The sequence below is a fragment of the Rhopalosiphum padi genome, chromosome 3 (genome assembly GCF_020882245.1).
Source record: "Rhopalosiphum padi isolate XX-2018 chromosome 3, ASM2088224v1, whole genome shotgun sequence".
NCBI lineage: Eukaryota > Metazoa > Arthropoda > Insecta > Hemiptera > Aphididae > Rhopalosiphum > Rhopalosiphum padi.
In genome coordinates, this window is record NC_083599.1 from 29,712,271 (window position 1) to 29,725,441 (window position 13,171).

Here is a 13,171-nt window from a genome sequence, read left to right on the forward strand (position 1 = left end):
TGATAAAATTTGTGTTCAGCAGTTCCAATTTTGTGTAATATCCTTTAATAATAGAGATATTTGTACTATTATTTTCATAACAAGATAGGGTGAGTATGTGAAATGTTGCAATTTAAAAATGCCCATAACTTGCTTAAAAATTAAAATATCGTGAAAACTCACTATAAATTACAAAAAAACTAATGGTTTTACTTTTAAATTTTATAATAGGTTAATTATTTCTATTGTTAAATGTTATTATTTATTACGCTAAGGTAAATTGCTAAATACAATATTACTTTGTTGTATATATTCATAAGATATGGAAAACTTATGCGAGTGTGACGTTTCTTCAAGAGGTATATTTTGAGTTCAACTATAAGTTCCATCAAAAACTTTAACATGTAATAGGTTTATCGTTTATGTAGGTAGACAAAATTAATGTGTATTGTTTTAGTAATTTATTTGATGTTTATGTATTTGCCTTTTCACATATAAAATAATTAATTATTATTTATACACGTTATATGATTATTTTGTGATAATTTGTATAATGATTTTTTCTTGGAGAATGACCCATAAAATTGATAAGATTTTAAGTTGTTAAGTGTAAACATTATCGATAGTAATAATGATTATGATTTTCGAGTTGTAGAATTTCAGAATAATAATAAATGAGTTGGTACCTACTTGCCTACAGCTCATAAACTGGGTCCAAAGTGAAATTACAATTTGATAGTATATTTCATTGTTTTATGACAATAATAGTATCTATCGTTTCGTAATGGGTCGTTCTTCATTTCCCAATAGCCGTGTAAAAATTACATGCATTTATTATTTGTCTTTTTCTGTGCGTATATAGCAGCTTGTGAATTTAAAACCGAATTCGAATAATTACGGCGACAAATAGTTCGAGTTGTCGTCGGCAAGGAACTGGGTCACAAAAGATGAAAATGATAATATTTTCATTTGAAAATCATCACTCCACCAGAGCCCGCCTCATTATTTGGTCATTATTACATTTTTTCACCAAGCGAAGAAACATCGTTTGGGAACGCGTCCAACATAGTATAGCCTGCAACATCATATAAGAAACTGCAGTGGGTGGTGGACAAATGGGCTGTTCACTTTCTTCGTCACCGCCGTCGTCGTCGTACCTATAAGTTTTAAAAGCATTACTATCTGAAAAATGCGTTATAAACGAAAGAACACAAAACGATTTGACAAAATGACTTAAGGAGGAAGAAACAATTTTTCAAATCTGATTAGCAGTGTATCAAAGCTGCGCGGCAACGGCACGTGACTTTCACCCAACAGTAATATTTATTATATTATATTATACATATTTCTGTACTGTCATAGTTTTTGGTCTGCCGTTTTAATTAATTTAATTTTTTTTACTTCTTGAGACGTTTAACTTATAACGCCGAAGAATGTCGAGCTGAGTAGCGCAACCGGTAGGATAAGGTGTTTTGGACTGTGAAAAATAATTCTTTGAGTATATTTTTATATTCTAAAACATATATATATATATATAATTAGTAGTATTACCCTGCATTGCTCGGAGAAAAATAAAACCGAGATGCGCAATCCACTTGTTCTCATTCTCTGCTAACTTTTTTTATCTCACGTGAATCAATTGCACAGCAGAGATAAACGAATATACGGTTATGATTTTAATACAGTAGATTTTTATTATGTCGAATCTCAAGAGGAACAGGAAAAAGTTCGAAGTTTTATTAAAATTCTTAAAAAAATTGGTAAATAATTTGAATGCTTAAAATGCATAATTTGAATACTTAAAGTCGTACTATACTACATACATAAAAAAATAAACTATAATAATGAAAAAATCTGTCATTAAAGTTTGTTTAATATTTTTTTTTTGTTTATGTAAAATGTAAAAATTAATTTTAAGGACATTTAATTTATGCTTATTTTCCATTTCAGTATATTGTATGAATGACTAATGACTACTATAATTAATATTGACAACAAACGTGTGAAATCACAATCATTATATTAAAATTTAGTACCTAATTATTATACTGCTTAATTGTTGTTCTTACCGTAATAAAAATATTATTTGTGTATTCGAGATAACGAATAACGTTTAATTCTATTTCGGTTTTCGAATTATTGAGAGAAAAAGGCTATTAAGCGTAATGGTAGTTTCAAGAGGATTTCGATATAGTTCGATATAACAAACAATTTGAGATAGCGACGTTCCACATAATAAGAATCTACTGTATAATATATGTATATTTTTAAAATCTTAAAATCGTTTCAAATAGTATTTATATTAGAATAATTGCAGACTAATAATATTATTCTCTATTATTTTGTATGGCAATAATGAATGCATTTTTGACATATTTATCTGATCAAATAGTCGTTCTTCAGTAATCTATAATTGTTCCACTTGTTAGTTCTTTTTTCTTGTATAGTTTAATCGTTTATCTTCATCATTTATGTAGATATTATGCTTACAACTTTACATTAAATATCTAGATAAAATCTAATGAATTATTAAAATGTTGATACTACGCATATATACTATGAATATGAATGTATAATAAACGAATAATGACATGCCTTTCGTATCTAATATTTTCGTCTTTCATCCTCGCTTGAAAATTTAAATATTTCACTATACCACACCTGTACGTGTACGGAACATTATTGCCTTTTCAATGACACGATTTCGGTGTATGTTGTTATTTTTATCACACTCGATCTAAGCGCCCTTGCAGTTTTACTTTATATACTATTCAATATATATATATAAAACAATTAATCCTTCACATGTGATATTTCACGCGTTATTTCGAATTTTTATATTTGAACGAATTGTTTACCAAACGGTTAAAGAAAAAAAAATAATCACACGTTATAAAGTCGAGAACAATGGGAGCGCGGGTGAAAAAATACACCGCGGAAAAATGGTATGAAAAAGTTTCTTTAACAGTAATTTTAAGTGTTATGCTACACAATCATATAACATAATATTATTTTATTTTACCGTATATTATTGTGCGTGTATCATCATCCCCCACTCGGCCGCCGTAATCGCCGAGCTCGGGAAAACGGACGAAAAGAAGGAGAAAAACGATTCACTTTCTCTGATATCCAATTAGACAATCGGACGGGTTTAATTGTGCTCGGATAGTCGCACACGAAACATTTCCAAGTCGCTCGCATTCATTGAACACGTACAAAATAAACAATGATAATAAAACACCTTTCACGTGAGCTCTGCTGGTCCAGAGGTGTTTGCACGTATATAGAATTATAATAATATTATTATCGGATACACATCATGCTCGTAAAATATTAATGTGTATACAACAATATAGTATAATATTATGATAGTCAACGACATTTTTTTTCAAAGTTCTGAAATTTTAATTATTCAAAAATCAGTCATCTGCAGTCCGCTTCGTTTTCTACGTCTCGTCATGATGTGACAATTTCCATATAATTCCCATAAATTGATGTTAAATAAAATAATGTTTCTCCGATAGATATATTGTCGTATAATATAGCGTAAATTGATTTTTTTCTTTAAAGAGTTCCCAATGGGTAAGGGAAATATCCTTTGTTTCCCAGGAACGTTTCTCGAGGACTATTTTTAGTTGCTCGTCAAGAAATCATTCGTGAGACCATATAATACCATCGTTGTCGTTTTAGTGTTACTCGCGATCGTTATTGTATTTCTGCAGAATTATATACGGCACTATACTCCCATATCCTAAACGGGGTATGCTATTTGTTTATTTTATGTTTTTTTTTCTTTTTAGCTGTAGCGACGCGATTACGTCGTCGTCATCCGTCGCGGTCCGTAGAAAGATGAGAAACCTATACAGTGAGAGAAAGGGAGAGATTGACGAAGAACCGAGGAAGGACGAGGTAGGAGTTTCGAAAAATAAATTGTATGGGCATAATATTACACTGCATTACCGATTAAGAATGCAAGAAAACAATACGGTTTTTGGTTTTTGTGTTCTCTTATACTTCTATTATTGTTATTAAATTAATTACACTATTATTACAGCCACATTGTGAGTTTATACACGTAAAATTATTCATTACTGTACACGTTTTTATATATATACAATATTATATTAATAACAATACATCGAGACCTGCACGGTGGCGATGCGCGGTGGTGTCAGTTGAGGGTGACGTGGTGTTTTGTGAGTGATCAAATGCAAGATTTGGTCGCTAACGATCGTTACCGTCGCAGCCAATAATAATAACAAAAAATATTATAATAATTTAAAAAAATAATGATATATCACCGCGATCGCGTACAGGCGAGCACGACGGTTCGTTATTAAAAATAATCCAATAAAATAAAATAACTTAAATATCTATAAATAGTGTAAAATAAAATAAAATAATATAATATATTATATAATATACGAACGTACATAAACGTACGTCGCACACAATACGTATATATCATGCTATAATATGTATTATAAATTATTAACGTTATAAATATGAATAGTTTGGAAAAGCGGTACGCATCGTATATAATATTAAAATATTATTATATACAATGTCTGCATCGGTCCGCCGGGGACTTGTGCACAGCACTCGGTGTAGATGTGGTATACATAGTACACTGCTATATTACTATTGTTGCGACGAATTGATTATGTAGGAAATCCAGTCGACCGTCAGCGCCACCCTGTGATATATGCCGGGCTGTCCGCGCTGCGCGCACGAATAACCGGCCGACACGATCCCGATCAGGTACCATCTGCCCGTTTTCTCCAGCATCAGTGGTCCGCCCGAATCACCCTGTGAAAATCATAAAGGAGAATGTAAGTCGGCGGATTTGACTATCACACGGGACCGGAAGAAATGTTCCGCGTATGTATCGTAAAAATTTCCGGTCTATATAGGTATCCGCGGCATACAGGCAGATAATAATATTTTATAGATATTGATAGATATAGGTTACGGTTACCTATCATTTCATATGCAAGTATTAAATTGATAAATTTTTATTATTTGTGGTGTCTACCACTATACCGTTTACGAGGTGATTCATTTAAATGTGTACATTCATTAATTATTATTACAAACATTTATTTTTATTCATGTCAATGCGAAACAATTATTTTTTTTACGATTTTCACTTTTTTCAGCCATTTTTAATTTCACATTTCTAAGCAAAATATAGAAGTTCATTTATTTTACACTTAAATGGCCAGTTTAAAGTTTAAACCTAATAGTTAATTAGGTGTAAATATTTAAAACTTGATGAGTGGAGTAGTGAACCAACATTTTGCGAGTCTATAAGTAGCCGGTAGGTACTATAAGTACTTTACTTAGCATTTTTTAAATAATTATTTAATACTTTTTTTTTTAAATTAATATTCATTTAAATAATCCTTAAAAATATTTTGATGTGAAGTATGAATTAAAAAATGTATGTTTCCTTACAAAAAAGTAAAAATTAAAAAAAAAATTATAATTGTAAAAAATTGTATACATTCACGCACCACAGGTGTATACAGTGACGCAATAATTAAGGAGTACCCTGATTAGAAAACCCCCTGTGAATAGTACTTGAATATTTAAATCACGCTATAATTTCTAATAATAATTATTTTTGACGAAAATAGAAGTATGCAAAACGGAAATATGTATTATTATATTAATTAACCCTCATTGAAAATGTATGGTTGGTATAAGAACGACAGCATGTAAGAATAATATAATATATTATACTTATATTATTATTGTAACATTAGATATTATTGTTGTGGATATTATCTTTTTTTCACGGTTTATGTTCGTTATTTTTCCTAACGATAAATGTTGTATCATATTATTATTATTTTCCTGATTTTCTTCAAAGAAAATTGTTAACGTACGACTTCCATTGAGCGTGTCGGAAGAAAGCCGCTTCGTTAAAATCGCCGAATGCGTTAGTCACCCATCCGGAAAGATCTCGACATTCGTCGAGTGGGTATATCATACGTGACGTTTGCTTTCATAACAGTTGTGCGCAATGAATTTTACGTCAAATCATAAGTCCACACGATGATATTATATTAGCGCCAGATATTGTGTTTATTTATTTTTCCGTTGAATTCGATCGAATTTTAATTGTTTAAATCATAATAATAATCTAATGAATATCAATTATTTCATCGTCGTGATTGTGGGTTTGGGAAAATTGAATTACAATTTTTTTTTTTGTTTTGCACGAAATTAAACTCCGGCGTGAAGAAAGCGTTAAGCCGAGTTGGTATAATAATTCCTTTCGGTGCTTGTCTAGAGGACAGTTCGGAATTAATATAATTATATTGTTATGTTATTTGAACCGATGCAGTCGGAGGCTATACGAAACGATAATTTAGAAGAGATCGAAGAAAAACCCGTTGGCGTAAAATCTAAAGCCAGCTGCGTTTTACTCACTTGGCACGAATCCTTCGATCCTTCCCGGTAACCGGCGCACATCATCTCGTCGTAGATTATAACGTTTATGCCGTTGGATTTGTGCCATCTCTCGCACTGTCTGTTGTCGATGATCGGAACGTCAACAGCCTGCAGCGTCTTCGGCCTCAGTCTAGAACCTGTGTAGCGAAAAACACGCAAAACAACAACAAAACACTGTATACTATCGATAAACAATAATATTTTTTTAAGCATTCTACATTTTAAATGCCAACCGGCGTGCGATCCGTTTCCGGATGCGGTCGTCCGGGCATCACGAGGTGGCACAGACACTCCATAATACAGGTGCCTGTGCATGGCACCGTGATGGAGAATTGAGAGGAATCGTGATATGGATAAGGATCGAGACCGTCGAGTATTAGGAGACGGTATCTAATACGTCTTAAAGATCATCGTTTTCCGTAAAGCTTTACAAATAGGAAAACGCGTGTCCACGCAAGGATCTGCAGCGGTGTCCTTTTATAAAGACATTATATGGTCTGCATTAAGATCTGTTGGCCAAAAGGGAAGAAATAGTTCTCTGTAGCAGTGGTGGATATGTATACTATACAGAAAAACGCGGTCATTTTTGTTACAGTTATAATAATATTATAAGTATACATATTGAGTATTATTGTGATTTTATCTGTTATCGGAGTTTGCGGCTGTGTGACAAGAGTTCCCGTATACTCGAATAATTTAAGTTATTTTATAGTATCTATACGACGTGTTGCTGGCCATTTAAGGTTCTCGTACATTAGGCCGTACGAAAACATAAAACAAACCATTTCAAAAATAATCTGTGCCCTTAGTCTATATAGTTATATTATACGACGCATGTTCCTTCAATAGCGTTGCGTGTAATACTAATTATTAGTATATTTCTACCGACAAATCCATCAACGTTAACCTTTTACTTCATCGTGAGTTTCAAAAATTAGTTTTGTCTTGCCGAGCGGGTAAAGACCAAACGAATTTCGACGATAAACAATAACCGAAAAGATTCGCCTAGTCCGCGAGAGACGTGCGGACGAGAGACGCCACTGCTGTGGCGGCGGTGGCGGCGACGACAACTGTGGTGTGATAGACGGCATTGCGTACAAAGACTTTTTTAGAAACTCGTTTCCATGCTCGTGACACGCGTGGCGGACGCATTTCCTTTATTGTTTAGTGTGCGTGTATGCGTGTGTGTGTGTGTGTGTGTGTATATTTTTACCAGTCTTACAACGCGCGTTCACGGCGAAATCGCTAGATTACGATGATGCGCGCGCATCGTCTGTCGTCGCCCACGCAGACCCGATATACGTTATAATAATAGCTGCGACAAGAACGTACCTATATAATAACATTTGTATAAATTATACACAAAGAGCATAATAACGATTTATCGCAATATTATCAACTATTATTCTATGTAAGTACGTTTTCGGCGATCCGGAGTCTGGACACGCGCGCGCGTCCGCCGACCGAATGCCGGCCCTGTATAATTTCCGTTGAGTTATTGTTATTATCATATTATTATTATTGTGTACCTACAACACGTAAAACGCGCATTAATATCACCGGGTATACGAATATGGACATAATATACAGACCACAATATTAAACTGGAAGTCGTTCAAATTTGAACTGTGCGAGTTGTCGACGATTCGCCTGCTCGGACTTGAGTAATAAACGAAGAACTGAGAACTAAAATGTCTGAGTGTGCGGGTGGTACCGCATTAGTATTTAGTACAATTGCGATACGATCAATTTTTTGACGCGAAAGCGTACAGCTTTATTATTTCACAGTCGAAACGCAAATTGACGTTAATTATTATTTTTTGTACATTAATCACACGCCGTTTTGAAGATGCAATATGTATAATATATTCTATGAAGGTCGAGGGGTGTAATCTTTCGAACTTTCACCACGAAACGCAGTGATTCCAACGATCTGGTCTCCCTCCGCGGAAATCGTAAAATTATAATAACAATATTAGAGTACAGAATATGTTGTAAGAGTTCTATATTTTTCTATAGGTACATTCGTACATTCTCGATATATTTATAAATAATGCGTAAATAACAGATGATCGAGTTAGAAACCAATAACGGGCATTGTATATTTCTATACAGTAACGAGACTTTGTAACGATAACTATGCATCTAGGGAAAAGCGCATACTTCTTAGTTTATTTGTATTAAAAAAAAAAAAATATATGCTTTCATTGCCTCGTGTATTTTATGCAGAATTTTATTAAACACAGGTACAAAACCTTTAAATCCATGTTTTTTCTATGACTCGGTAATAGCTACGCCACGATGACGTATCACTTTTGTCAAACAAGTTTTTCATTACAATATTACCATGTCATAATTATTTTCAATAAAATAAAAGTACTAATAATATATGACTATAATAAGCAGTAATAAATAAGTTGCAATTTTTTTGTTTTGCATAGGTATCTAAAATTGTTCATGTGCATGGTAATAAATGATACACATGTTAGAGTGTACAAGTCGTTTCGATCATTGAAACGCACTCGTGTGCGCCGTCATTCGAACACCGTACACACCATTAATAACAACATATTATTATATGCATTGTCGACTGCGCGCCGACTAAATATATAATATTATTATAAAGATTTCAATCCGTGATCCTCGAGCGACAACCACTATATTATGATGATAATGATAATAATAATATTGATATAACGACGTCCGTTCTTGCGCGGACGATAACTATATGTACTCACGGCTCTATAACGCGGAGTAAGCTGTCAACCGAAATGTTATCAATATCATTGTGAATTCGTATATCCGTCACTGTCTTCGGACGAGATTCGAAAGCGGGCGAGCACGCGAGCGCGTGATTTTATTGTATTATTATTATTATTATTATTATTATAACTCCAGGTGGGTACCGATACGACTAAACCGTATTGTACCTATTTCTATGATACTGGCCGTCGATACGTTGTTGTCATTGCTTACTTTTTATCATTATTGAACGAGTTCCAGCATTGGCATGAAACGAGATAAAAACGGCCGAATGATGTTTTCGTTTTATTTCGCCGACAGATAGGTACATCGTTATATTATTATACTTATAGTAAATCATTTACAGTTTTGTAATATTTTTCCACTTAATGCATTATTTATTCAAATTCTGTTTTTATTATTATTATTTTTTAATTTTCAAATATATCAAATATAATACTTTAGGTCGATATTTTAAAATATTATTAGATCTTTTTATACTATTTAAGGAATGATACAAATTAATTTTTTTCAAACGATTACCGACGTTTTTTACTGTACATTTTTAAGCAAATGTTTTTTTTGAAAATGATGATGCATATCTAAATCAAAATCTAGCGAATAGTTATATTACTACCTATCTATTAGTCTTAAACTTTAGTATTTACTTCTATCGTAATCCTTAAAAATTGTTTTGAAATAATAAACAATTAATTTGATATTAATCTAGTTCATATTATGTTTAAGACAATTTTTACCAATTATAAAATATCAATACATAAATATTAATTTTCTAAAATTTTCATATTATCTTTGCTCCTCCAATATTTCTAAACATAATCTATAAAGCCTTATTCTTAGTACAAAAAAACTACTCACTTATATACATTTCTATTTAGATACATATAAATTTGTAAAAGTCTATTGCTTAACAGCTTCCTTGTGGTTGTCGTTTGAAAAAAAAATGTTGGATTACCATAAGACACTATTTTGGTATAAAAATCTTAGAATTTTAAAATATGACTTTTAAGTATACGTAAAAATCCATAAATCAGAATTCAATAAATTATTTATCAAAGAAAAAATGGAGTGGAGAATTCTTGGCAAATCAGCTTGAATATTGCATACATTCGATTTTAAGATTCTTCGTTAGAATTTATAATGGTCTCGGTCGCCTCTCTCTCTCACTCTACCTATCTTCTTCTACCCCACAGTCTCACTACCTCCGTTTGTATTTTTTTTTATTATTATATTATAGTTGGTTGTCTGCACGATTACCACCGCCCGAGGTTCATAAATAAAACGCACGTTACTCTATTAATATTAAATCCAAGTCCCAGACATTTTGTGCACGTTCGACCGTATTTTAAACGATAATTAAGTATTGTACAGAACTTGATTTTCAAATCCCATACTAAATGCGCGTGTTGTTATTTATATATTATCACGAAATTCCTATTAAAAAGAACAAAAATGTAGGTAATTTTTCAAATAAAATGTATAACAATTTTAAATATTAGGTACTTTATAATATACTTTCTATACTAAATAGTTTAAGAATAAAATACCTTATTTAGATAATATCAAGAAAAATATCCCATATACGTAATACGTAGGTATTGCGTACATTAATGTGACACGTATGGTTTCCGAAAATCAATAAATATTATTCAGTTTTCACGTATCAAAAAGATGTCTTTTAGTTCGATTGGATGAGTATCGGTCGTACACGAAGGATAAATAATTGGATATAATTGATATAATGGAAAATTATTTACAATGATTACCCGGATTTTTTATTTCTCACCGATTTTAATAGCTCTATTATAGTTCCGAAAATAGCTGCTATTGTAAAATTAGAAAGAAATATAATTTTCATTGGTTACTCCGGTGCTGGTTATTTTTTATCATAAGGTATATTATGCAGTTTATTATCTAAATATAATAATTATTATATACGTTTTCGAGATATAATCAATTTTAGTAATTTGATATTTTTGTACGTATATATTCTGCTGTAGATATTTATTATTTATTACTATTTTCGAATCACATCTACGGCTATCGTGTCATTATATATATTATAATATTTATAATTTCATTTTATACAGCTGTCAGTTTTTGAAATTTGTAAAAGACAACGTTAAACAAATAATTTAATTTAATCTAATTTCCCAAAATTGCTCTCACTGAATGAAACGTCACAGTATGGTATTAGTACTTGGTAGTTTTTTTCGATCCCATTCTTCGTAATACGGGTGTTTTATATGCCTGTATCGTTTAGGTTGAATTCACAATTGTTTACTCTTTGTGTAATTTTAATTATTAGTGCGACATCCGTTATAGTACTTTCCGGACAGACGTCTGCCGAAGGTTCTCTTTTACTTTTTTGTGCACAATTTGTTTTTCAATTTTAACTGACCGATGATTCGTTTCGATATTATAACGTGGGTGACGAATGTGTTTTCCGGCGCCAATCAAACTGCACACGAACAAACTTTTCTTGTACCTATATATTTTATACTCCACACGATATGGTCTCCACAGTGAATTTATTGTGACACAATCGATTATCGCGCACTTTGGCCTATAGGTATCTATTAAACGGACATCGGTCGTTAACGGTATAACATTATGGTTAATATAATATTACTTTTGTTGTGACGTTATGTTATGTAGCATATACCATATTATGCTGTATAATTAACGCAATGTTTTGTGATGGCATTGTACAAGTGCCCCGGAACGTGCCCAATAATAATACGAATATTTTAGTAAACGCGTGTTGTCATCTCCTGTCCACCAATATAACATATACTGTAGAAACCCTAACAAAAGGACAACAAATTGTTGCATCGCTCGCGTAACCGTTATGGAGGTCGTCGCTCGAAATACATTTATACCTAGCAGTAGGTACATATGTTTTTTTTCCGCGACCGTCGAAACGCATAAACCTAATTATATTATGTGTAACACACAGCTAGGATTACCGTGGTTCCGCAATTTTATAGATCACTAGGTTCATAAAAAAGAACACGGTAATTCAAATACGGATGACACTATACTCTAACGGTTTATCGGTGTGCGTAATATTTACCGATTTCTCTCCCCTTTCGATCACACAAACATTATTCTTTCTCTCTCGTACTCTCTCTTTCTCTCTCTCTCAAATGTCTAATTCTCATAATGATACTTATATTCGTATCAAAAAGTCGGTAGATTTGAATCAGTTATACTTCAATATTTAAATATGAATAAAAACTATTTATGGTCAACTATACACTCAACAGCCGTGAGAATAGAGTAGATGGAAATTTGGGTTTTAGAGCACAAATACAACCGATGTGAGTTTTATTGGTTTTTTTTATATTAAACCTTTTCAAATTTTCTGATGGAGTTTTCTAAGAACTGGAGAGCGACAATTTTTACTAGAGATTTTTTTTTAACAAAATGCTCATCTAAAATATTTAATTTTGAAAAAAAAATTATTAGAACTGATTAAGTGACAAGATATCACATTTCAAACTTGTGGGGCTCACGAAGGCAAATAACAGACTACGGTGCCTAAAATTATAAATTTATATTGACTAAATAGTAAAATAATTGAATTTAGTACACAAACTAGTAATTGAAACATAGATAATTATTTGTAAAAGTATTATTAGTAATTATAATAACAATAAGTAAAGATTTGATTTAACCCTTTAAAGGGCATTTGTTGACATAAATAACAGTGAACTTTATTATAAAATACTAATAATATTATTGTATCATCACTGCGTTTAAGGATTATTTTTAAAAAAACGTAGACGTAAAGAACATATTATGTACTTACACTAAAAATTACACTTGAAAAACAGAAATAATAAAAAAAATAAAAAAATAAAAACTTATAATTTAAACATACCTAATATATTATATAACAAAACTTTATACGTTTCTATATTCTAACATTTTTAAATTATAATCAATTATTATTACTAAAATCGGA

General features: G+C 31.7%; 1 protein-coding gene across 2 annotated transcripts in view; it reads right to left on the reverse strand.

The window, feature by feature from the left end:
- Positions 1-3,967: 3,967 nt before the first annotated feature.
- The window catches only part of LOC132924161 (uncharacterized), a 32,837-nt gene continuing 23,633 nt past the window's right edge, over positions 3,968-13,171 (reverse strand). For both annotated transcript variants that reach the window (XM_060988301.1, XM_060988302.1), the window contains 2 exons: positions 6,418-6,575; positions 3,968-4,788 (listed from right to left, as the gene is read on the reverse strand). In XM_060988301.1, the coding sequence (XP_060844284.1) occupies positions 4,621-4,788; positions 6,418-6,575 (326 nt within the window). In that variant the 3' untranslated portion in view covers positions 3,968-4,620. The remainder of the gene's footprint in view (positions 4,789-6,417; positions 6,576-13,171) is intronic.